The sequence below is a fragment of the Cryptotermes secundus genome, unplaced genomic scaffold (assembly GCF_002891405.2).
Source record: "Cryptotermes secundus unplaced genomic scaffold, Csec_1.0 scaffold146, whole genome shotgun sequence".
Classification (NCBI taxonomy): Eukaryota; Metazoa; Arthropoda; class Insecta; order Blattodea; family Kalotermitidae; genus Cryptotermes; species Cryptotermes secundus.
This window is the reverse complement of record NW_019733838.1, coordinates 2,207,437-2,235,272: the sequence shown is the minus strand read 5'-3', so window position 1 is coordinate 2,235,272 and position 27,836 is coordinate 2,207,437. Positions and strand designations below refer to the sequence as shown.

At 37.1% G+C, this 27,836-nt stretch overlaps 3 protein-coding genes across 5 annotated transcripts in view; 1 reads left to right on the top strand and 2 right to left on the bottom strand.

The window, feature by feature from the left end:
• The window catches only part of LOC111868215, a 7,049-nt gene extending 3,610 nt beyond the window's left edge, over window positions 1-3,439 (top strand). For both annotated transcript variants that reach the window (XM_023858664.2, XM_023858663.2), the window contains exon 2: window positions 2,260-3,439. The gene's annotated coding sequence lies outside the window, so the exon portion shown is untranslated. The remainder of the gene's footprint in view (window positions 1-2,259) is intronic.
• Window positions 3,440-8,853: 5,414 nt separating this feature from the next.
• On the bottom strand, window positions 8,854-15,656 carry LOC111868210 (CDGSH iron-sulfur domain-containing protein 3, mitochondrial). Its single transcript, XM_023858657.2, has 3 exons — window positions 15,448-15,656; window positions 11,079-11,264; window positions 8,854-9,268 (listed from the first exon to the last, which is right to left on the bottom strand). The coding sequence occupies exons 1-3, from the start codon at window positions 15,547-15,549 to the stop codon at window positions 9,092-9,094; spliced, it is 465 nt and encodes a 154-aa protein (XP_023714425.1). The 5' UTR covers window positions 15,550-15,656; the 3' UTR covers window positions 8,854-9,091.
• Window positions 15,657-18,893: 3,237 nt separating this feature from the next.
• LOC111868207 (zinc finger protein 236) overlaps window positions 18,894-27,836 on the bottom strand; it is a 77,741-nt gene continuing 68,798 nt past the window's right edge. For both annotated transcript variants that reach the window (XM_023858652.2, XM_033752956.1), the window contains exons 26-29: window positions 25,734-26,013; window positions 23,587-24,056; window positions 20,956-21,175; window positions 18,894-19,775 (exon numbers count right to left, since the gene is read on the bottom strand). In XM_023858652.2, the coding sequence (XP_023714420.1) occupies window positions 19,111-19,775; window positions 20,956-21,175; window positions 23,587-24,056; window positions 25,734-26,013 (1,635 nt within the window). In that variant the 3' untranslated portion in view covers window positions 18,894-19,110. The remainder of the gene's footprint in view (window positions 19,776-20,955; window positions 21,176-23,586; window positions 24,057-25,733; window positions 26,014-27,836) is intronic.

The window sequence follows — 27,836 nt, the reverse complement described above, 5'->3', positions numbered from 1 at the left end:
AAAAAAAAAATTCCCTCAACCCGGTCCCTCCTTCTATCTCTCCCTCCTCCTTTACCCTACCTCCTAACTTCTTTCCATTTCATTTTTCACAAAAATCCTACTGGTTTTGAACCAGGGACCTTCTGAACACTAAGCTGATGTCTTACCCCTAAGCCACCAGCGCCACTGAAAGTTATTTTCTTTTATCTTCCTCTTAAGTTACATCTTCGACTATAATTCCAGAAAAATCAATTAACTTACTTTCTAAATCACAAAACTATACTTGGTTTCGAACCTTCCAACTCTTGTTCACTACGCCGGTGTTTTACCAATGGGCCACCGATGCCACAGAAATTTTTGAGCTTTAATGTTCCTCTTATGTTACATGTCGCAATATAATTCCATAAAAATCTCATTCCAAAAATACTTCAGTTTTCGAACCACGAATCTTACATTTACAACGCCGGTGTCTTACCTCAATACCACCAGAACATGTACGATGTGTATGTCAGCGATCGTCCTTATATTATACGACTTGGTCTATAGCTTCAGAAAAATCATATTTACCTTTTTACTTTTCAATTTCTATTGACAAAAGACATCGTGGTCTAGAACCCCGTACCTTCCCAATTCTACGCCAATGTCTTACCCACGTGCCACCAGATCTATACAAATTCGTTACCTTCACCTTCCTCATATAGTGCCACTTGCTTCCTACATGCACAAATTTCTTACATTCTTTTTTTCACAAAAATATTCATGTCTTCGCACCACGTAACATCTAAACCATAAACTGGTCCGTTACCAAAGGACCACCATTGTTATGACACCTATTCGCCTTCGTCTTCCACATATCCTACCACTTCGTGTTTACCTTTACAAAATTCCTGTTTACTTTTTGCTTCGTTTCAAAGTAATTTTACGACTAACGGTTGGCCAGTCAGTTTTCTTTAATTCAGAGCCCATTCAGACCATCATGACCAGATCTTAGTCTTGAAGTAGCCTCACTGTTTGGCCTTTAATAGGAATCCTTTCTGATAACAAGACGGGTCTATCCATTCTCACTTGTCACAGGCAATTTCTTTCTAAATTTCGTCCTTCCTCCTCTAAACTATATGTCACGACCTCTACAACTATACATATACAGGATGGTTCACTACTTTAGGGTATAACTGCAAGAGGTGATTTCCCAGGTCTTTGTGATCAAAAAAGTTCATATAAACATGTGTCCGATTTTGGACGGTTACGGTGTTATGACGGTTTTAAACTCAGAATAGAAGGTAACGATTACTGACCATAAACGGGACAAAATAATAAGCCAGCATAATACATGATACATTTAAAGTATGAATGTAAAATTAACTTCGTGAAATTACCTTTAATTTGAATTTATTGGTGCTTAAAGCTGATTTTCGAAAATGCCACCGGACATACCAACCCACCCCGCCTTAGGTATCTCTCAAGTGTCGAGATAACGAGAACGCTCTGTCTGTAGCTGGCTAAAAATAGCGACCTGACAGCTGACAGACGCGGTTCACACGAGGGCGTGCACGGGAATGAAAAAAAAAGGTCATAACTCCATAACCGTTCAAAATCGGACACATATTTATATGAACTTTTTTGATCACAAAAACCTAGGAAATCACCTTTTGCAGTTATGCCCTAAAGTCGTGAAACACCCTTTATACTGCACATGGCATCTTTTGGCAATTTGTATATATATATATATAAGGCCCTGTCAGCCCACAACAGATTCTGCATTTTTTTTCAGTAGCTCACGCTAGACCGGCAATTTAGGCACCTCAACGATCATAAGCTTCGCCGCCGCAAAATTTAATCGTGTTCTGTCGGGCTTCGCCTTATGCAGTATTCTGAACATTTGCATTTTCACGATCTTCTGTGGCTTCTGGGTGTTGACCGCTCTACGCCTTGGGATATTGGTGTTGTTGCGGAGACCCTTGATTTCTAAGCCCTGCACTTTCGAAATGTGGGTATTTGCCGCAAATCTCAACGCAAGCATACGGCATTGCAGACATAAATAATGCTCTGTGGATGGTACATTTCATCTTAGAGCTTAATCGCACACTTTTCAATGGAGGTCATGATCTAATAAATGTTGCGAAGGCATTGGACTCGATGATTTCTGTATCTAATCCTCTTACCGAAAAATATACAGATGTTGTACATGACTCACGAAGGGAGTTCTTCGTCCGTTCAATATGATATGACACCCAACCGATCTAACTCTCTTGACATAAAATTGCATTTCTTTTGTTCCAGCGCTCACACTGCGTCTCAATCGCATCCAGACTTCGCTGCAGCGTTCAGAGAACATACTCTTCTTTGCTCTCAGTCGCATATACTAGGTTCCAGCAGCAAACACACCTAGATATACACTAGTATCTTTGATGGAGGGGGGGGGGAGGTTCATTTATACCTACGCTGTACAACGCCTGGTACTCCTTTTCTCTTGGCGTAAACGTTTCGCCTTCGACCGAAACTCTGAATTTTTTCTCGGCAAAAATATGCTAACAGGCTTGATTATACTAACGGAAATTTTAATTTGAACTTATACGCACTGTTGTATGGTCCCTATCTGCAGAGAAATCTCCACTGTGTCTTATGGCCGCCCACCTGTACATTTCTCCAGGTACTTCGATTTCCCCTGCCAATCTTCGTTCACCATCATCTAGAATTGGTACAATACGCTACAAGTAGCCAAAGTACCAAATGGTCTTTCTCACTCCAATAAAAGCAATAATTAAAGTATTGTGTCCACATCCCACCCCTTGGCTCCATTTCTCCCAACGTCAATCTAACATTCAGCAGGACTCCTAATGATTGGGATCTGCCTGATGCAAGACCTCAGATTATTGATAGTGCTATAGTGAGTGTCCGATGAAAGTTGCATTGATGTTTACAGAAATATGAATCCAGAGACTGAAAGCAGGAAGGCCTTATGGCAGGGCTTCCAGGTACTGTACAGTAGCATTGCAAAAAGTTATATACTTAGGATCATTCCTAAAATTGCATTGCCAGAGTCAAGTGAACACTTATGGAGCAATTGAATGAATACTTTTATTTTCTGGAATTGAAAATGAGTTACATAATGAAGCCTACAAATAAGCAAATTACCTGAGTAGACTGGAGAAAATTAAAAATGTGCGAGATATGTAATGACTGAGAACCAAGATATGTAGGTCACATAAATCATTAATAAAAAACCTAAAGCAACACTTCTCAGGCATGGGAACCAGTTGTTTTTGCATACAAATAAAAACTGAGGACTGACCAGATTTAAGATGTTACAAAACTTTGCTCTATCTTGAAATTTCATTGTGATCATACACCCTATGTAAAATATTGAACTATTAAACATTTTTTAAACTTCCAATGGTTGAAACTCATGCTATCCCATCAAAATTAAATTCTGCTGTAAAAGTAAAAAAAAAAAAAAAAAGTAAAGCTATCCCTGTAACAGGCTGTGAAGGCCCGTAGGGTTCTGAGATGTTGAGGGTCCTAAATTTTCTAGACAATTGGCTCAAAGATGGCAGTAAGGTTGTCAGCCTTATGTGCCGGCCGTGCTTTACTCCCCAGGAAAATTATTTAATTAATTCCTGGTACTCATTTCTGTTAGAGACTATGTCGACCCCAGGGTCATAGTGCTGCTGGAAGGATTAGGTCAATTGAACAAAATATCCATTCTGCTGTAGCAAATTTCATTGTAATCATTTCCATTATGATTAAAGAAACGTTATTATGTTAGTATATTGTCATGATTGGTACAATAGGCCAGTAGTGACCACACTACCACCTGGACTCAGTCTCACTCCACTAAAAATAATGTTGTCATGATTAACATATTTACTGTTGAAAGATCTTACAGTTTTAAATGTCTGAAAGGTCATGGGAAACATTTCTTTTGCTGCCCTTTTCAAACAACAAACTAATTCAGGCTGGGAGGATCTGTGTCTTAAGTGAACTACTTCATGCACAGCATTTATGGGAGCGGATGAATGCTGCTATAGCAATGATTCTGAAGAAATATAATTCTCTTTGGCACATATATTAATGTATTTTTTTTATTGCTAGTGGGGTGGGACTAAGTCCCTTGTACTGCGGCCACTTCTGGCCTATTGTACCAGCCCCAGATGATAGGTGAGGGTGATTGTGGAGCAATTGGTGGAATGAAGATTGGCAGGGGAAACCGAAGTACTCGGAGAAAACCTGTCCCAGCGCCACTTTGTTCACCACAAATCCCACTTGACCACACCCGGGATCGAATCTGGGCCACCGCGGTGGTAAGCCAGCGACTAACCACTTGAGCTATGGTGCAGGCCCATATATTAATGTAACTTTGCTTATATATTTTCCTGGCATCTAACTTCCAGTAGAGTAGTTTTATGAGAACTGCTTACAGTAGAGTGGTTTAAATCCTTGACAACGTTCATGCAGACATACATGCAGGATATAAGATCCTGAAATTGCATTACCAGGTTCAAAGACACACTACTCTGCCCATCTGTGAATAATGAAAAGAGACTGTTTTATGTGTTTTACAAACAGGATAAGGTAGAATGTTCAGGAACCTGATAAAATTTAATTTTTATGTATTTTTATATGATGTGCATAAAGGGAAAAATTCTGTAAGAAGTCTCCAGCCACCTGTTCACTTGTTTCATCTCTGAAATTACACTACCATAAACTATGAACTGTGTGTAACCACTACTTTCCATTAAATATATATAAAAACTTCAAGAAATTTCTGAAGAATGTTTTATGATACTGATGTGGGCTCATGCTGTGAAACAATCCTAAAAACTGTTTGGGCCAGTGGTTTTCAAACAGAAAATTGCAATAGTAAGATAAGCTCCATGAACATTTTTGCTGTAGCTGTGTTCATAGACAAAAATTTGCCAATGACAGCATTCACAATAAATAATTATAATGTCATGAAATATGCAGATATTTATCCAAGCCTGAAAACTGATTTGAACTTATTCAAGCAGGAGGATAAACATTACTGTTCTTTGATCGGCAAACTCATTAATTCTATTTCGAATAAGGAAGAATTGCCTGACAAGTGGCAGGAGTCCATTATTGTACAAATTTACAAGGTCAATAAAACTGTGGTAATTATCAAGGCATATCGGTGTTATTGACTTAACACAAAATTTTATCCAATATCCTTCCCTCAAGATTAAGTCCATACATAGACGAAAATACTGCGGATCATTATTGAGAGTTTGGACATAACAGGTCAAGAAATGATCAGACTTTCTTCATTCATCAGATTCTGGAGAAAAAATGGGAGTACAATGAGAGAGTACATCAGCTATTCATAGACTTAAAAAATTCAGTTAGGAGGGAAGTATTATACACTATTCTCATCAAGTTTGAGCCACCCATTAAACTAATTAGGTCCATTAAAATGTGTTCAAATAGAACCTGCATTATACTTCATATAGGTAAACATTTGTCTAATACATTTCATATCCAAAATGGTCTAAAACAAGGAGATGCTTTATCACCATTGATAACAACCACAATATAATCTTGTTGGCTTCTGCGTACTTAACAGTGATGTGAACTAAGGTGTGTACTGTCGGCTGACTGGGATTGTGGGTTTGAACTCTACCTGGGGCATAGATGGATGAATCTTTTCCATCTTTGTTGGCCTGTGTACAGAGAAGCTGATTTCCCAATGAAGGAGTCCTACCACAGCTCTATAAAAATTCTGGAACTAAGAAAATGGGAGGCCTTGGATAAAAACTGCCTGTCATATTATATTTCTTGACAAACCAAAATGCCCAAATCTCTTACCATCAGCTTGCTTGGTACAACCTTAGCTGTCACCTCACAAATATAGATTAGAGACTGAAGTGCAGCATGCTATAAACACGAAAATGAATTTCTTAAAGTAAAAAATTAGATCTAAAAGTTTGTGACAATTGTATATTAATACAATTATTGTGCTTGTGAATATTATCCATCATCCTGTTCTTTTTACTTAAAAACACAACATTTCTGAGACTGGATTTTGTTTCTGTCATCAGGTAAAGGCTTACTCAGTTGGACCCAAATCAGACAACTAGTCCCTATCACCAGACAATAGCACTAACACAAGACAGGGTAACAAAGCACAGCATAAATCATCTTTGAGAGTTAAGATAAACATTAAGAGCTCTAATTTGAACAGCAGCCCTGATATAGTGCATGGACATAGGTGCTAGGTCTCATGTGTGGACGTTTTTAACGTCATTAATGATTGTCTTAACTCTTGCAGGCAGTTTATGCTGTTCTTGGTTTATATATCTTATCTTGTGTTGCTGCTCACCATCATGGCAATTTGTTCAAAATGTCGTCATTCAGCTCTTAAACAAATCTCCAGCCTCTTGAGAAGACTTTTACCAGATTTAGTTAACTGCCCTCAATACATGTAATCATTTCAGAAATGTGCCAAAGTTCATCCAGTGTGTGGGGGATTATGCAAATACATTTTTCTTTAATGATAATAAATACGGAACATACTTTGTTTCATAGGGTTTTCCACATGTAAAAATCACTGTGTTTTAAGTCTGGAGACCTTGTAGGCCACTGCTGTGACTATCAGTCTGTTTCCAAACACTTCATTTGAAATATTACACCTGAAAGCTCACATAAAGGACTCTGTGGTTATGATGATACCAAACATGCTTCAGCAACGTGGAATGAGGCCAAATATTGTCTGGAGATCTGTCATGCCACCAAGGGAGCCAACACTGAAATTTATTGAGAAAGCTATATACTCAGAAGAAAACTTTAACAGTTTCCTTTTGTAATGGTGTAACCCATATGTATACAATATATGTTTTCTGAGATATAATTATTTTATTCTGGATAACTTTCATCTGGACACCCTGTACATTCTTCTCTTGTAACAGCCTTCTTCTGTTTTTTGAACTTGTCTAATTTTAAATGGCAGCATACATAACTTTTTAGTGACTTTCCACATTATCATCGAAACCTGTGCCTGCTGAACTAAATGTGACAGGGATTTGCAAGGCAGATGTTCTAATCTGGTTCCACTTTCATAAAGCTTTTCCTGAGCACGGCATTCTGTTTAGTGTATTTCTTGTCAAAGAAACAACCAATTGAGTGTATTTTCTTCATTAATTCAAAAATTTCTGATAATGCTGGGATTTCAGCATCAGGATACTCATGGCAGAACTTGCTTTTACCCAATTTAAATGATGTTCAAATGTATATTTTGCCATTTCAATTCAGTACTGCAAATTAGGGCATGAAACACATGTCTGAATGTCCTCTATAAAAGCAGAAACAGGATGAAGTTTGATAAGTTTTACAGCGAGTCATTTGCAGTTGCAGTCATGCCATGAATGACAAACAGTAACAAGAGATCATGAAAAGTTAAACAGTTCCGTCCAGTGTGACTGGTGAAAATTTCTTTATTTTAATTATTATGCCCTTACATGTTTTGGTCTTCAGAGACCATCATCAGAGGGCCACCTTTACATCAAAACAGTTGGAGGCTACTGTTACAATATATGTTCTGAAAGTTAAAATTTATACATATAAAATAATATACAATTGGGTATAAACTCTAAAGTCTTTACAACTACAGCGGCTGTTCCAATATTTTAAAATATTTATAATTGGTTTGTTAAGACTCTATTTGAATTAAAAAACCAAGCAGGTTCGTGTCATCCCTCTTACTATTTCTCTTGATGGGGACAACACGAACCTGCTTGGTTTACGAATTCACATAGTCTTAATAAGCAAATTATAAATATTTTAAAATACTGGAACAGCCGCTGTAGTTGTAAAGACTTTAGATTTTATACCCAACTGTATATTATTTTATATGTATACATTTGCCTTTCATAACATATATTGTAACAGTAGCCTCCAACTGTATTGATGTAAAGGTGGCCCTATGATGATGGTCTCTGAAGACCAAAACATGTAAGGGCATAAATAATTGAAATAAAGAAATTTTCACCAGTCACACTGGATGGAACTACTCAACTTTTCATGATATTGTTAGTGTGACGGACCAGAATGAAAAAAAAAAAAATGTATCAAGAGATATAGCGTATCCCATGGTCTCTCCCCATCCGTGTACTACATACAGCACCTTCAGCTACTGACAACATATTCTTCTCACAGCTGTGGGAGCCCAATTTGATCATTCGGGAAATACAATGTTGTAGTAGTTTCCTAACGAAAATGGTGTAGTTTATGCAAAAATATTTCTTTTGTTACCATCTGATTCAACAAATTGTGCTGAAAGCTCTGGCTGATAATGAATATGAATTTATGAAGATAATGATAACCTCAATCTTACACAATGATAATGAAATTTGTCAATAAAGTGTTATAAGTTTTAGGGTTAACCAAGTCACTTTTTTCCTCCCCCCTTTCCTGTGGTGCTATTGGTTCTCTCTGAGCCCCCTTATGGACAGTAGTCACACTACCATCGGTGCTTCCATGTATCACTTTTAACCTCTTTCACGACTGGTTTCCTCCATGCCGTTAGTCTTCTTGTTTGGCTTACACTTTACCCCTGAAGATGAAGGAAACATGTTTCTCCAGAACGTTGGTACACTTACAGACATGGTGTTACAATCTTCTACTACTAACTACCTCCTACACAGAAGTACTATTTTTCATAGTCACTGCTGTGAGAACTTTAAATCAAATTTATGATCCAGTAACTTTCTAAAGCAGACAGTGATCCATGTCTCTGACGATGGATGGCACACGATTAGAGGTTTTAGACACACTATATTGAAGAACAGTATTTCAGATATTGGATACACAGGAGACAAATATGTATAGGAATGCAATGTTATGAAATAAACAAAACCGGAGTGTCTCATATTCAATAATACTGTTTTACAGTAAAACAGGAACACTTTTACAGAGTGTATCTCATGCATGAAATTCTGTAAATTTGGTATGTCAGCACTACTGCACGATAATCTTGGAATGACAAATTTTCACCTAACAATTGTGCAGTGGTTCATAATTTTTATGGTTACTACTAGAGGTTTTAAGCATAGAGAATTAATGTCTTATTTTATACATGTCTCTAACATCTTGTCAAAATTTACCACTTAACGGCTGCCTGAATATCTTCACGTTTGTGTGTTCCATCACAGAATGGCCGATTAGAAGTCTGTTTACAATTACATAACCAATATTCTTTGTCCTCTGTCACCGTAAATTTTATTGGACGAAACTTTATGTTCAAATATGGATTTCTGTGAGTCCCATCACATAAGGGCTGAAACAATGAAGAAGAAATACAGCATTAGCAGCACACATGAGCACTGAATACTCAATATAGTGACTGACTCTTTGGTTATTTAAAGACAACTCTTCATGTGCAAATGTATACACAGTCAAATAAGATTGGAAATTGCCATTGTCTGTTTTAAGACAGCATCTCAGGGTGCCTGGAAGGACTGAGGAAAAGCAATATGTCTCAATCAGATCAGTAATTCTTTGAGCAATGATTCAAATTCAGGGCCTCTCAGAGATATGAAATAGGAGTTCTAATCACTACACTATGACATTTGCTAATATGACCATTTGTTAGGCAACGGTTCAGTAAACACAGATTCCCACCGCAACAGATACAATGGTGAAGGTCAAAGCATTGCCACGGATTGACAAAGGTTTCTGTGGCAAATTAATATTGATAAAGACACAGATACCCATGGCACAGAATAACAGACAAACTGTTTGAGGTGGTGACCTACATATATTTGGGCTGCCTGGAAGCTACAGAAGAGTTGTAATTCAGTCGTAAGAGAGTTGAATGCGTGAGCAGTGATTTGTTGTTTATCATTTGTCACAGTAGAAAACACTCATAGTCCAGTAAGGAATGGAGCAAGTCATTGACTGTGAGCTGTCAAAATGAATTGTGAATGTATAGAAGTGCCAATAAATCCAGTCACCGAACCCATTATTATCAGTCAAGCAAACCCCAAATACGTGACAATATTAATGTAGATGAAAGATACCGTTACACAAACACTCACTGCTAGGCAACGTGTTGGTAAACAAGTTCCTACAGAGACAGATTCTAGGTGAACAGTCTGCTGCTGGGTTACAAAAAAACAAAGTAAGCTGTGTTTTCTGTGTCTGCGGTGACATCACAACAGTGGATAGTGATCATGTGACATGTGTTCCCTGTGATGCGTGTCCGCTCCTCAGCTATATAAGTAAAGCAGTTACAAGTTACGAATAACAGCGACAGAAGCACACGAACAAGCAAGGAGATAACCACGTGAAGTGCGTAGTTGAAGAAGAACTAGAAGTCGGCCTGTGAAGGCTTAACATGTGATTATAAGGCTTTATTAATGTGTAATGTTTGGAGTGTGTGATTCAGTGAGACTGTTATAGTTCCCATGTTATAAACCCATGAAGACTATTGGAGATAGACTGAAGAGCTTAGTGTGGCGTGATTGTACATTGTGTAAAGCAGCAATAGTGTAATAATTAATTGTAGTTATGGCTTGTGAGTATCCAATAAATCCAATTACCAATCCAAACCCACATCTTAGTCACTGTGACATGTGACAGTATATTATGGTAGCATACTATGGGTCAAGTAAAAAATGGCACAGACAATGTAGTGCATATTTTTAAAATTATGTTTACATTTTCTGACAGAAAACATAATCAAGACTGCAGTACAGAGGTAGTCAAAACATATTTCATTGGAATATACCTGCCTTTTGTAAAATGCATGGACAGAGAGTTAGAAGGTCAAAGTAAAATAAAATTTAGTATATTTATGATGGCGAACCGATGATCTATACAGGTCTCCTAGATCTGTTTGGTTGGTGAAATCCAGGCTAAGTTGGGCTAGGAATGGGGGGAGACCAAGCAATTATACAAAATTTTGGTGCTAGGACCTCTTGGAAATGACTAAATGAATGGCTGAGAATGAGAGAAGAGGATGACATTAAGCTGAATTTATAATAAATGTTATGAGAATGGCTCTTGCCCACGATTGTGTCCATGGCAGGTTTTGGAATGGGCAGTTAGGAACATTAAATTCTATGGCCAGACAGCATGTCCAGTACCTGGGTTTTGCTCTGACCACAGAGGCACCAGAAATATGCCTTTCCTTTCTGACACTTCATTCTGAATGGCTTCTTGTCATAAATTTTGCCATTTTCTGGTTGAAGAGATGCAGTATATATAGATTTCCATGGATTCTGAGGAATCTCTGGTTCATCTGTACGGGTCTGCTTTACGTTTCCTGCCACCTAGAAAAAAAATAGTTGAAAATTATTAAGAGAGACCAGTGTGAAAAACAGAACTAGAATGATCATGGTATGTCCTTACAGCACACAACCACCTTGTGCTGAAATTAAGAATGTGTGGAACTTACATGTATGTGTAAAACTCAGTTTTCTTCATGGCACAGTGCTTTAAACATAGAGCCAACCAGGGCTGTGATATACTGGGTTTTCGGACTTTATCCATCGTCCTGGTTTTTAAGATAACAGGATCCAGTGATTGAGGCTAGCTCTTTCTAACGGACCCAACAGAATAGGTGTTTTCTTTCACCTGAGGACGGAAACAGATCCAGTTTCCGAAACGTCATATTTTTATTAGTTATCTTAAAAACCAGGACGATGGATAAAGTCTGAAAACCCAATATCTCAGTGTGTTATACACCATCGTCAGAATCCTATAGTAACAACCAGGGCTGTGTCAAACCAACTGCCTCAGGTGCCATTTTACAAAAGCTAGATGAAGCCAACTCAAGAAACAGAGTGGACCCTCAATATAACATGGGTTTCGGGGGACAGCTTCAGTACCCACGTCATGTATGAACTTGAAGTCTAATTTTGTAATCTGATATTATTTATATTTATCCAGTGCCTATATATATGAAGCTTATGTTTCATCACTGTTACTGACCACTAAATTACATTTATGCCTCCTTATGCAAACAGACACATAAAGTAGTTTGTCAGAACTGATGACTGTGTTACTTCAGAATATACTGTTTAATGTTAAACCAGATGCAGTCAATGCTGGTACTCACTATCACTCTATTCTTCTAAAAAGTTGTTTCATTAATAACTTCTAGCACTTTGCTCAATTTTGTTACATATCTCAGAAGTGCACTATGGGCTTCACCCTTCAGCCCACATCCTACAGCAAGTTTTAATGCAACAGTCTTCTACTGTAACCATCCTGTTTCACAAAACTTGTAAGACATAAAAGATATGTCATCACATTGGGAGATATGATCACCAATGTGGTACCTCCAAATCTGCCATATGATGACACAGTATATCCAAATCCACTGCATGATGACATGCGGTATATCAAGGTTCCACTGTATTATAACTAAATTTAAATACAAAAACAACATTTTTAAAAATTACAGACATACAGGGAGGATTTTTACTTTGACTGGTTCCATGGCTGTGTGCTTCATGGCAGCTTGTGCGTCACTTCCTGCAAGGGGCATATGAATTTTGCTGATGAATCAGCATGCCTGATGGCTGATAACATTTGGAGTGAAGGGAAGTACTTACCTTGGTTCACAGATCACAGGTGTTGAGAATGCTGTCCCCCTACACGCAGATATTCCTAACACTGGCAGAAGAGATTTTGATTTACCCTTTGAAGCTGGTCTGCAGGAATATTTGCAATTTCCCTACAAATATTTTCTTATAGTTTTTCCGTTCAGGGGTTACTGTTGTAAACTTTATCCTTCAAATAACGCCAGAAGAAAAAATTACAAGGATTAAGAACTGGTGAATGTGCTGGCCAAATACTACTGCTAATATTTCTGTTCCTGGAGATGTCAGACAAAGCCTGCATAGATATATGTGCAGTGTGGGCAATAGCGGAGTCTTGATGAAAGCAGCCACGCAGCACCAGTAACCTACCCAAATAAAAGGGCTTCCATTTTCATAGGACCAAGTCTTAGAACTGGACGAATAAAAAAGGAGAGACTGAATAATCTTGAAGGCATATTGCCATTCTCCAGAAAAGTAAAATGGCCAAGAAAAGAAGCAAGCTTATATAGACAATTTAACAGAAATGTTATTTTCCAAACCATGTAGGGGTTTTATATTAGCTCGAAGACTCTGTCAAACATCAGTAAGATACTTCCATTGATCAAGGAGAAAACAGATTTCTCCTGGCAGAAAGATGTTTAGGAATACAACAATAGATAACAGTAAGGCTAAGTACTTGTAAAGAGACAAAATATTATAGACTGAAGGTGTCAGCATTTGAAGAAATCATGACGCTAGGGTAAAAGACAAGTAGGGCCATTAGGCTAATTGCTGTCCATACTAGTTCAAAGGAAGGATTTTTACCTGGGGGACAGTTAGTTTTCAAACCAGGTAGTGTGAATGGAGATTACCTTGGGCAAATGAATGATGAAAATTTCTCTCGAAGGATCCTAAGGTCATGCCTATTTGCCCCCTTCAAATGCCATCATTATACACGATGCAACTCACAACAGCGATGAGCACAACAAAGTCCCAGTGCGACAAGTACCAACGAACAGGCAATGGTAAACTGGTTATGACCGAATGGGTTTTCTGCTGAAATGACCATGAGAATCACCATATTGTTTGATAATACTGGGTTGCAATAACCCAGGGAGAAAGTTTACAAGACTGACTGACTATTCAAGGCCAATGCAGTCAGAATACTTCCCTATATGTGATCTTAATCTCAGTACACATGCCCAAAATCAAAAGATTATGTAAGACAAGAAATGTCTTGGGAGACATCAGTAATGAAAGTCTTCAAGAAATTGTCTTAGAAATATTAAACTCAATCATGGTGGCAAATTGGCAAGGTTACAAGGGCCATACATAAAAATTAGAATGAGAATGCTGGGAGAAGGATGGCTGTATGAAGAATGCAATAGAATATTTTTCTATCAACTTAGAAAACAGTGACAAGGATGCGAACAGACAAGGAAGACACTAAGTTGGTTCACGAACACTGTAACAGCCATGTGTCTGACCTATCAATTTGCTGGTAAGCATGTTAAAATTTTTTACTTTTGTTAAGTATTTAATTTTTATGAAGATTTTCAAATAAATTATGTACTTTTAATCATAATTATGATTAAATTAACATATGCATGAGAAAACAAGAGTGGGAGTGCTGGAGGAAGTGTAGACCTGTCAGTCACTGTTATTAGGATGGAACACACTCATTATTATGGTCCAAGGAGTGCGGAATCTTCAGCCTGGCCTTCCTTAATCCTGCTGGACTATACAGCTCATTGTATTTCACACAAAAGTGGAATCTAATAGATGTCACTGGCTACTGTGGTTGCTGCAAAACAGTACGAATCTGATGGTAAATATGTAGTGTGAGAACATTTCTGATGTCTTCTAGGAATCAGATTCAACTGCTGTAGGTTTAAGATAATTAATTTTGAAAGAATTAGATGAACTAGGGCTGTTATTTTAAGATGTGAGAGGGGTAATGGGGCCCAGTATTTGCATGTTTGCAAGAGGATTCTGATCAAACATCCATGTATTCACAGTCCCCTCTATAATGCAACAATTGTTTTATTCACCATCTAACACACAACACATGTTTCGGCATCCAACTGTTACACTGTTATGAAGTAGGCTAACATCGTGTGTTGCAGTCCACTTAAAATAACATACATAATTACTTAATTATGTTATTTTAAGTGGACTGCAACATGCGATGTTTGCGCACTTCAGAACAGTGTAACAGTTGGATGCCGAAACGGGTTGAGCGTTAAATGGTGAATAAAACAATTGTTACGTAATAGATGGACTGTGAATACGCAGACATTTGGTTAAACATTTGCAATAAGATGCTGAAATACAGAATTAGGATTCTAATGATAAAACTCACGGCTTTCTTTCTTCCCTGTTCATACCATTGTTTATTTTTTTACTGGTGACAATTGTAAAAAGACAAAGTGGTCATATGGTTCTGCGGGATTTATTTTACAAATTATACTTATATGATATTTAAACAAAATACCACCATCCATGTTTTATTAACAAACTTCACGGAACAGAATAGTCCTTTACATGCGAACTGATTCTAATGAAAACAGTTCCTCCGTTTTAGGGAACCAGAAGGTTCATTACCGTATTCACTACAGCTCGCTGTTGGTGCCTATCCACAGACAGAAAAATTCAGACCACACATTCATTTCCGCTGCTTATGGTCGTTCCATACCATCCGTCCGAGTAACATCCTATATTTACGCTGAAGAGATCCGCGACTGCTTACTCAATATAATCGCTGCTACACTCCATATCTGGAAGCCTTAGTCAACCGCAACCTTCGGTAGCGTCCAGCTGATTAATGGACCAACACAACAGTCAACATGTAAACAAAATGATCAGATGTCTCGTACAAGAAACCGCTTCGTCCAATTAAAACATCACAATTACAAGTTCTATATCATACCTCCGTCTTCTTTTTCACAGGAATTTCACTCGGGCGCTGGCTAGAATAGAATCGATTTCCTCTTACCAATATGTTACCTAATAGTAATCTGATCGAGCGCATTTTATAACCGAAATTATATATTATTGCTGAAATAACAAAACCCCGAACACAAAATCATTACCAATCATGACCATGAACACCAACAAGACCGGAAAACAGCTGCTGAAATTAAATTGGCGCAATCTGCCGAACAAATTGAGAAGTGTGAAACGGAAGTGTGTGTGTGCATGCGCTCGTGCGTGCGTGCGCGTGAGCGCGCGATTGGAAGTTCTCTTTGTTTACGAATATTGGTTTTGTATTTCGGATGTGAACATTTGTTAATTATTCAAATTCTCTATATTTTCTGACTATTATATGTTTCATACGAATGTCTTCATGTCATTAATTGGTCTAATTTTACCATTCTAAGCTAAAGTGTATTCCCAAGTATGTTACTGTATTATGCTCATTTGCAGAATGTGATGTATGTATCCAATTAGAATGGTAATATTAATACTGTACTATAATCTTACTAACTTTTAAAAAGTAAAAAGTAAAGCAAAGCTATTCCTGCATCAGGCTGTGAAGGCCCATATGGTTGTGAGACATTGAGGGTCCCACATTATCTAGATAATCGTCTCAAAGATGTTGGTAAGGTTGTCAGCCTTACGCGCCAGCTGCACTTTACTCCCCAGGAAAATTACTTAATTAATTCCTGGTACTCATTTCTGTTAGAGGCTGAGTCGACCCCAGGGCCATAGTGCGGCTGAAAAAATCCAATGACCTCATCGGAACTTGAACCTGCAACTGTCCGGCTTGTAGCATAGCCCCTCAACCAACTACACTACTGCGTGTCCCCTCTTTTTAACTTTTAAGCAAAATTATTATTGTACACATATTATGTATTTGTACTTGACTTGTTCTATATCCTATGGTTTCAACCTGCACTTTGATTTATCGAATAAATCTGAACTCTGAACAACATAAGACGTGAAGCCAACAGGCATTTCAGGAATAAAAAAAAAAGGGAATATCTAAAAAGACAAAATTAATGAGCTTCCAATGAACAGTAAGAACAAGAACATTAGAGACCTGTATAGAGGAATAAACGGATTTAAGAGGGGTTATCATCCTAGAAGTAATTTATTGAAGGATGAGAATGGTGATCTGCTTGCAGATTCCCACAATATTTCGAATAGGTGGAAGAACTACTCTCAGCTATTGAGTGTACATGGAGTCAGACTACCTGATGCTAGTCCTTCTGAGGCTGAAATTGCTATTGCAAAGTTGAAAAGGTATAAATTGCCAGATAGTGATCAAATTCCAGCAGAACTGATTCAAGCAGGAGGTGAAACATTATGGGTCTGAGATCCACAAGCTCATTAATTCTATTTCGAATAAGGAAGAAATCGGTGGAAGGAGTCTATTATCATAGCATTTCACAAGAAGAGCAATAAAACACTGCAGTAATTATCATAGGATATCACTGCTATCAACTTCATACAAATTTTTATCCAGTATCCTTTTCTCAAGGTTAAGTCTGTATGTAGATGAAATTATTGGGGATCATCAGTGTGGGTTTCATCATAACAGATCAACTCCTGATTACATTTTTTGCATTTGCCAGACACTGGAGAAAAAAATGGGAGTACAATGAACCAGTACATCAACTATTTGTAGACTTCAAGAAAGTCTGTGATTCAGTAAGGAAGGAAGTATTGTACAATGTTCTCATAGAGTTCGGGGTACCCATGGCACTAGTTATACTAATTAAAATGTGTTTAAACGAAATGTATAGCAAAGTCTGTACAGGTAAATATTTGTCTAATAATTCTCCTATCCAAAATTGTCTAAAACTAGGAGATGCTCCAACACCACTGCTTTTAAACTTTGCTTTACAATATGTCATTAGGAAGGTCCAGGAAAAGCATGTGGGACTGAAATTAAATGGGACACATCAGCTGCTGGTCTGTGCTGATGATGTGAATCTCTTGGGAGATAACACAGATACCATAAAGACAAACACAGATACTTTAAATAACATTATTACAGAGACTGATCTAAAAGTAAACTCATAGAAAACTAAGCACATGTTGTCATCTAATCACCAGAATGCGGGACAAAATCATGACTTGAAGTTAGCTAACAGATCCTTTGAAAATGTGGCACAGTTCAAATATTCTGGATTGACAGTAAAAAATCAAAATTTGTTCAGGAGGAAATTAAGAGGAGACTGAATTTGAGCGATGCTTGCTACCATTCAGTTAAGAACATTTTGTGTTTTCTTCTGCTGTCTATAAATGTAAAAATTAGAATACACACAAATATAATTTTGCCTGTGGTTTTGTATGGGTGTGAAACTTGGCCTCTCATATCAAGTGAGGAACACAGACTGAAGATATCCGAGAACAGAGTGTTGAGGAGACTATTATGATTGAAGAGGGATGAAATGGTAGGAGGTTGGAGAAAAATGCATAATGAGGAGCTTCATAACTTGTACTCTTTGCCAAATATAATTAGAATGGTCAAGTCAAGGAGGATGAGCTCAGCAGGGCATGTAACATGCATGGGGGAGAAGAGGAATGCATATAGGGTGTTGATGGGAAAGCCTAAAATACAACTATGAAAACCTAGACATAGGCTAGAGCATAATATTAAGATGGATCTTAGAGAAATAGGATGGGTGATATTGACTGGATTCAGTGCCCTCACATCAGAAACGAATTCAATTGACCAGGTGGGCAGAGGCCAGAAAGGTCAACAAAGGTCAAAATATAATTGGGGGCACCAGACATACAAAATCAGTCAGGACAGCCATAAGTGTGGAGTAAATCTTCACATGTAAATTTGAGGGGCAGGGGGATGTTTTCTATCTGGGTTACTTTATGATGCTCTCAGTAGCAAGATTATAATAATAGTTTTCTATCTGGGTTACTTTACAATGCTCTCAGTAGCAAGATTATAATAATAGTTTTCTATCTGGGTTACTTTACAATGCTCTCAGTAGCAAGATTATAATAATAGTTTTCTATCTGGGTTACTTTATGATGCACTCAGTAGCAAGAGTATAGTAACAGTGTGAAATAGTAGGATGGTAAAGACAAAGTTTAATTATTTAGTGGATTGGTTAATGACATGGTCAGTAATAAGACGATATAGGATCAGATGGTATAACTGATGAATTGGAAAAAATGTGGTAGGAAGTGTTCATGGCCTAATCAAAGTAATATCCTGAAATTTGCCTGGAAGGATTCAGAAAAACCTTGAAAAAATTCAATCAGACTAGCCAGTGTCCTGACCAAGATTCAAACTGAACACATTCTGAATATGAGTCTGGAGCATTAGATAACCTCTTCAGCAGAAAAGTTGTACAGAGTGTAAGAACTTCATCTCACTTTCATTCATGTTTTATTAATTACTGCCACGTAAACATATATAAGTAAAAGGATGAAAATATTCACAAAAAATTAACATTTGAAAATATATCTACAATTTTTACAGTATTTCCTATTTAATATTTGTATATACACAGTATTTAAATTGACAGCTTTTATTTGTAATATCTTAAAGGCAACTTTATGTTCATCACATTGCTTAAATGAATGTTTGTTTGTACTTACGTTGGTGATCGAAATGCACTGTTTAAGGGTCAGCAGGAGTGGTATTCCTCATCTGTGGAAACAGATCACCTACAACTTTCTCAAGATCGAGAGATTTCCCAGCAGCCAAGTCTACATTACTGTTCAAGTTTGTCAGTGTAGACTGCTGCTTGGGTTTGAGCAACGATCGAGTAGGAGCGGAAGGAGAAGCTATGGATGTAGTAACTGTAATAGCTGAGTTCGTAGCTAGCTCAAGAGAACTGAACTGATGGGCACGTCGCATATGTGTTTTCAGATTGCCCTTTTGTGTAAAAGAATAGTGACAGTAGGGACAAGGGAAAGGACGTTCCCCGGTATGACTTTTCACATGTGTGTTGAGTGCATTCTTTTGGTTGAATGTCTTGGCACAGAGGGGACAGGTAAACGGACGCTCTCCAGTGTGTATACGAGTGTGACGCTCCAACTGACTGGGCTTTGAAAAGTGTTTTCCACATGTAGCACAATCATGAAACAATAAGTAGTCTTCTGTAGTATTTCCGCCTTCCTTATCTTTGTGTCCATCAGGCATATGGTTTCCCATTGACACAGCCACAAGAGTGCGTCCTTCTTTTCTACTGTCTGTAACACGGAAGCGAGATGCCTGAGACTGTTGATCACCTTCCACTACTTCCATATCCAAGTCACCTGTCAGGTCAAATGTTATATCTCCTGTAAAATTCAAAACATGACTATTATTACATCTTTTTATGGGGACTTTGTACAGTTACATTATCTCTGAAATTATGAAATGGATTCAAATTAAATTTGATATGATGACTTGAAAGGATTCTGAGTTGAGCAGAAGAGCTTAGCACACACATTCAAAGCCATTCTAAAATGCAACTGGAAAACAGTGGCTGAATCCAAATTTTAGCTAATGAGAGATGTCTACAATGTGCCAACAACAAAACCTCTTTTGAGTCCGGCAGCTCATTCCATTGAGTGCTATGTGGCTTGGCTACTAAATGGGAGATAGGACTTCTTCTGTGACTGAGCTGTGCATTAAGCCATAAGTACTGAACTCAAAGATGATGAAAGTACTTAAATGTGAATATAATACCTGAAGTAATACACCTTTGTGAAGCCACCGCTTATTAAAGAGTAAAACGGGATGATAATATGACTGATTTCTGACAGTGGTCATCATTTTGAAGAATAAAAACAAAATACAATCAGCTATTCTGTGTGATGGAAGATCAGCGACATAGAAACATAGAGTGCAACGAATGAAGTTTTGAGATCCAAGCCCTGTGAGTGATTTTGCCAGGAGACTGGCTGTCATATGAGTTGATGGGCCAATGGTCAAGGCAAAAGACAAAAATTCTGTGTCATTTTTAAAGACCAAGAACCTTCAGAATTCTGAAGAGTGTCTTTACCTTTCCAAAGCACAGAAAGGCATGAATATACTTAGAGTGTCAGGCGTAATGTCTTCATTTTGAATCAGCACATAATGTAGGATATGTATATATATTAAGAGTTTCTCTTAACTAATTTGTATACTGAGGGTGTGAACCAAATAGTGGTTGGGACTGTTGCTTGTAAAGGAAGACTCCTAATAAGTGGTCGATTATAAGTGCAAAATGTTATGTAAGTCTGAGAAAATCTTTAACTTGTTGGTTCAGATAGTGCTAAAAATGTTGAATATATTGAATTATTCGTTATCTTCACATCTCCATGGTAACCATTCAATAAGGAATACACATTATCCATTCGTGTTAATTCTTTTAAACGTTAATGCCATATTGTGATATATATAATTATAAGTTAGGAGACAGTTTTGAAGATTATTTTTTCAACTATGAAAAATGCGAGGTTTTTACTGGTTCATGTACATAACACTGAGGCTTACCATTTCTTGAAGGAATTTCGTGTAACAGGGCTGGTTGAATATTGATAATCTGTCCGTGCTCATCTGTGTGGATTTCAAAGCGCACAGTTGCCATTTCAGCATCAGCATCAGCATCTACTGTGGCTTGTTGCTGCTGTCGATCTTCAACTGTGTTGCCCTCTCTTACATGAGTCTGCATCTGGTCATTACTTTCTGTAGTCTGGATAATTATGTTTGAGGCCTGCACCTCACAAGAAGGAGAGCAAAAAGTCTTAATTACAAAGGATAAACATATTTATCTTTATTGCTTGCATCCTGCTGTGTATTATATATAGTATTATTATACAACTGTCAACACAAATTCATAATAAGTAACCAATATTACTGTACTATCATTTGTTTTCGTATGTACATTTGTTAAATGTTTCAACCCAGTTGGATCGTCACCAGGCATTTCTTCATGAAATGTACTCTTCATAATTGAATTGTATTTCTGCGTATTCTCAAACGTTATTTTATCAACTTTATAGACTGTATTGTCTTGCGTGTGTAAAATCTAAGAATGTGACTGTTTACACAACAAATAAAGAATCGCACCTTTAAGGCCTGTTATAAGGAACATCTACAGGCAATAAAAACTAATAAACATAATTCAGGATTTGCACAACATATATTGGATACTGGGCATACATATGACTCAGTCAACCAAACCATGGAAGTTCTGCATACAGAGAAGAAGTGGCAAAAATTAAACACCCTGGAAAGATTTCACATCTATAATTTGACTAAGAAGGCATTACAAATGAATGATATGCCTACTGAAACATATAACCCTATATTTGACATTTCAATACCATACATTGCATGACCACAGTACAGAGTATACTCAGATTGTGCCTTGCGGTTACCAGCATAATATCATGTCAATGGCAGAAACCATTCAGGGTCGTATTAATAAAATAAAAAATTCATATAAGTCCCAATGCTCACTCAGGGCAACACATAATTCATAATATGGCTAACTTTGGTTTCCTGCTCCAGTTGCGGGCAATTCTTAATTTATCCAAAAATACTACTGCAATAAAAGGTGAAATACGAACACACCAGTTATTTGCAGTAGGTAAATATCCTCCTCCCACACAATTTTATTAATTGCTCTATCATCTCTTTTGATGTCAAATCTCAAACTCAGTCTTGCACACAGTCCAAACACTAAATCCACATAATCTCAACTAATTTTTAACTAATACAACATCACTTAATTTCAGAATAGCCATAGAGGGCCAACAAGAAGACCTCAACCGATATTTCAGCGCACCATCACCCCGAAGCACTGAAGAACACCAACTGACAGCAGTGATTACATAAGATGATCTCATCCAAATTGCTATATAGCATACACCATAATAGGAGAAAGCTGTATCATCTTAAAAGTTTTAACTATTTACAATCATATACACTTGTCTAGATAACTTGTCTATAGTTTTAAAAACTTTTTCTCTTTATATAGGTTTTAACAGAATGACAAAACCTATTGTTATCTATCAAGACAGCCAATAATATCATACAATATGGATCCATATTGAGATAACCAATTTAACAAGCAGCTTGGTTTATAGTTCTTATGGGATGCCTGACGGATGACCTATACATAGACTGAAACACGTAGTACAAGTTCTATGCATATAATAAACAAATGAGGTATAGATTGATATATGCTTGTCTTCACTTGAATACAATCTTTTATTTGTTGTGTCGAAGGTCACATTCTTAGATGTTATTTTATCACCTTAATATATGCAATGAATTAAGTGAAACAGATCAATGCAGATTCAAAATGTTGATTACAAATTTATTTTTATTATAATGTAATTCGCATTAAAACTTCCTCAAGAGCCAGTAAAGTTACTGGTTAAGGGCTAACTGGCTGTGATTCAGCCCAGCTTTTTGCCTATGAGAGAAAAGCAGTATGTAGTTGAACAGTCACATCTACTGCAGAGGTCCAGAACGTATGGAGAATTACTTCTGTGTCCCCTACTGAAACTCACTTCTGACTCAATGAAACAATTATAAAAGTATAGATGATGTTGACTGTAGTATCAGTTTCTTTTATTATTTATAATACAAAAACCTGATTACTGAATAAGTGAGAATATGGATAATTTGTAATGTGGTAGAATGCAGGGAGAACTTCTTGTTTATATTGAACTTTAGAACTAGATATGATTTAATAGTCTTAATGTCTTGGCTGATATTAATTTGGTCATCCAAATAGAAAAAGAAGGTACTGTTGTGGATCTTTGAATTGTTTTAGTAATGTATAACAACACAGGACTTGTTCTTTGGTAGATGTATATTTAAAATTTTTAACCTGGATCATTATAATATTTGAGAGCTAGGCTAATTGGGAAGACATCTGAAGTGTACAGGCAATATGAACCAAATTTCTGTTTAGTAAATAAACTGATAAATAACATTGGAATTTTACAAATAAAAACATCTTTTCAGTTATATGTAATTCAGAATTTCTCACTTTTATGGTTGATGTGCTGGGGCAATGAAATAAGACAAGAGCAGTTATCTCCTATGGCAGAAGAGTGAAATGAGAAATAACAAAAATCTTTGTTTTTTATTGTTTGTTAATTAACATACCTGAAATTGCTGGAGAAGAGCCTCATCCAGCTGGACAGCCTGTGTTGTATAAGAATGGAGCATTCCAGATGGATCTACTCCTGCTATTTGCAAACCATCAGTCAGCTGCAACTGAAAGTTGCCCATAATGTGACTTCCATCAGCAGCTGTTGTCAGCAGTGAGGAATTGAATGGTTCTCCTGGTATCAGGCTACTTAGTGTTGCAGGATCCAGTGTTATGTGTGTCATAGTTTCAGTCACTAGCTCTGATGTGGTGCTGGTTGCTGGGTTCTGCAGCTCTGATTCATGTTCTTGCTCTGGTTGTTGCTGTTCGGCAACTTGTTTGTTTCGACGTGCAGATGTTGTAAGTTGAGATGAAAGTTTCCCACCACCACTAGCTGCGTGCTTCATATGAGACATAAGGTGAGCTTTACGGTGACCAGATGTACGAAATCTCATCTCACAGAGTGGGCATTTGAAAGGTTTGGCACCTACACCATGCAGAAAAGAAAAGGTTATAGATTTTGGAATCTTTCAGTTCAAAATCTTTTATCTTTTTGTTTTCCTCTCATAAAATGAAAGATTCAAATATAAAACCCATAATTATATTTATTGAACTTGCACATAGTTGCATCATTGACTGCATCCCTCTCAACAAGTTTTCAATTAATGAATATTTATGAAATTCTTTTATCAACTTCATCCACTAGAAGCCATTCCAAGTTTACAGTTTTTAATTTTATACCATCAATAATACCAACATAACAATTGGTATGCAAACTTCTCAGGCTAGAATTAAACTAGTGCCACTTCATGTAATGGCCTGGAACTTTATATGGTAATGGATTTCCAAAAGGAAGTCACCTCTGTTTAACCATTATATTTCTGTCTAGGATCATGCCACAGATCAAGTGATTAGAAACTCGCTTCTCATAGCATAAGCCCCAAGCCCAATCCCAGGGTAGTCCATGTGTGATTTGTAGTAGTCAGGTTAGTAATCGGGGATGTTCTCTCCAAGTTATTTGATTTTCTTCTGTGAATCATCACCCCCTGAATGCTCCATATGCATCTTCCACTGTCCCTGAGGAGTGCAACAGACCAAAATAGATGGAATCTTGCCAGTCTGAACCTCAGTTGGGGCTTTATCTCTGAGCCAGTAAAAGGTAATGATAATGTCCCCATGTTTAATTAATTAAGCAAGCAGACATGCCATGAGGCCATATGGGGGAGTGGAGGTATATGGCTTCACCATTCTTGACCTCAGCACTAGATGGAGGTAAGTGGTCAGCTTCATACTCTGGCCACTTTACCCCCTGGGGAAATTGCCCCCGATACCCATAGGAGGCTGGGTGGGTCCCAAAGCCCATAAGGACATTGTGGAGAAGAGAAAAATCTTACTCCTGCCAGGATTTGAACCTTGGTCATCCAGCCTGTAGCCTGTTGGTATACTGATTGATCTATCCTGACTCCTCTACTTATCACAACTCAGAGGAAAGAAGATTTCTTTAACTTCTATATCTACACCTACAAATTGTTATGCAAGTTTTTGAGCATTTCCAACCAATATATTGCATGAATGTTTTGTTATAATTATCAGAATAATGTCTTATCCATTCTAACTTCCTCTGCTTAATTACCCTAATAATATCAGTTGAAGAGTACAAGTTATGAAACTGATTAATTCTGTGGTTTAGAAGCTGAATGTTTAATGCCATTAGTACAAAAGCCCACAACTGGGGATGATAATAAGCCAGTTAAATCCACCTCCCACCCTCATAACCTAATGCACTTACATCCATCTAAATATAATCTTCCCATTTCCTTTTCAGTCTTCCAGAAAGGCATTCTTGAAGTAGTTTCATTGCCAAAATGATTTAATTTGACAGTTTTTCACCATGATGGTCAAAAACTGTTGAAAGAACTCTATGTGTATGGCTGCCTATTGCAAACAGAGCATCAAGTTTTGCAGCATTCAAAACATTTTTTATAACACAGAACTTTCTTACAGTGATGGGCCTTATAGAAAAATGGAACATTTGACAACTACCCCTTGTTGGTTGTAGGTGACAGTATATTCCAACACATCTGAAGGTGCATGGATTTTCTTGATAAGTCAATGGTGCCTCATTACACAGTTAAATTACCAACAATACTTTAGAAGGACAAACCTGTGTGCAGACGCATGTGAACCTTGAGGCTTCCTTTAGTCGAGAAAAGGCAACCACAAACATGGCAGGCAAAAAGCTTCTGTCCACCATGTGTTTTAAGGTGACTGTCTAATGTTGACTTGACAGTGAAGCATTTATTACAGCAGGCACACTGGTATGGCCGCTCTCCTGTGTGGATTCGAATATGACGCACTAGATCTGATGGCTTTCGGAAACTCTTAGGGCAATATTTGCATTGGTTTGGATGAATTGGTTCCATATTGTACTGTTGATCAGGATCCTAAGAAGAAAAAAATGATATCTTAATAGTTAACATACTTAATAATTAATATTATTATGTGTTAATAACAGGCCTTCTTTCTTCTCAATTTTCTGATTTAGTTTTTTTCATGGTCAATTTTAGGCATATTTAATAATGCTTGATAGGTGCACTGGTTATGTGTTGAATGACATAATGATTAATGTATAATTTTGGCTTTCAGAAATAACTAATGTCAAATGTTGCAGGTTTTCTGTTTAGTGAACACAGCAGTTACTACCTTCATGGCTGGAGGGCTTTGGAAGCCCTGGCAGTGATGCTGAAGGTGTGATTGGACAAAACAGTGACCATGTGGACACTTCCTATTTGAGATCACCAATAGATGACCATGAATAAAGTATTATGATATGCAACTAACTGGCAGGAAAAAATAAGAGGACAGATGCCATGAACATCTGTGAAAGGACAGTAACAGGATAGCCCAAACAATCATGTGGTATAAACCTAGAGGATGCTGAGACATAGGACAATTCAAAAAAAAAGATTGAAGGATTCATTCTGAGTTAGTATGTGCCAGAGGCTTGTCTTGCAGCTTATGATGACTGAATAAAATTTCATCATTATGCAGAACATGCTTCTTCCACTTCTAGTTCTATTTTGAAGACAGACCAGTACCAAAAACAGCGAAACAACGAAGGTGAAGAATGTTCTGTGTTTGGAAGGCACTAAAAACAATAGGCAAGTAAATAATGAACGAGGAAGAGATGATTTCAAGCTTGATAATCAAACAGAACTTCAGCCAAAATGACTCCATACAGTACCAATAGAGAGAAGTTCAAAGTTTTTTATGGACAGATCTAGACAAATTATAAATAACCAAAAATGCGAGAGGGAAGTGAGGTTGAATTTAAAAAATCATAAATTTGCAATTTTACACCACAATTTTCAAAGTCTATTATATAAGCAAATGGAATTACCAGTCCTCTTGAATACTAGTATACAAAGTATAGATGCCTTGTGTTTTACAGAACACTGGTTGGCAGAAGACTGACTAGACTTGTCAAAGATTAATAATTTTAAACTGGTTAGTAAATTTTGTAGGAAGGACTGTAAAAACAGAGGATCCTGTATATTTGTAAACAAAGAGTTAAATACTAGGGAAATCACTTTCCTTAAGAACCTGGCCTGTGAACAACACTTTCAGATATCTGCAGTAGAACTTGTAGAGTTCCAATGGTTATTAATCTGTATTTACAGATCCACTCACAGTGATGTTCATATATTTTTGGGCAAACTAGAAACACTTGTTGACAGACTACATAAAAAAGAAAAAATTAATAATTTGTGGAGACTGGAATATAAACCTTCTCCAGGAGAATGAGCAGGTACAGGCACTTGAAAATATACTAGTATCTTATAATTTAATAAATACAGTTGCTGTACCAACAAGAGTTTCCAGTAGTTCAGAATCTTTGATAGATAATGTTATATTTTAGCGTCCTGTTGCACTGATTTAAGTCCATGATTTACAAAGTCAATAGAAAGTCCGTCGAGTGTAACAATTTTTTAGGTCACTTCTTTATCACTTTTGCCTTACATGTTTCGGTTTAATAAAACCATCATCAGAGGCACATAGTACAATCATGAAAACACTGTCGTTGTTTAAATGTACACAGTATATATGCTGCGTGGACGCTGCTACAGTATGTCGATGTGTAAAAGCACAACACTTGCTAGGATTATTGAATGCACGTTCAACTCTCACATTCCATCCGAAATTGCCCTCAAGTTAAAACGTCAATGTTAAAATATTTAAAAATTTAAAACATTTGAAGTAAAATGTT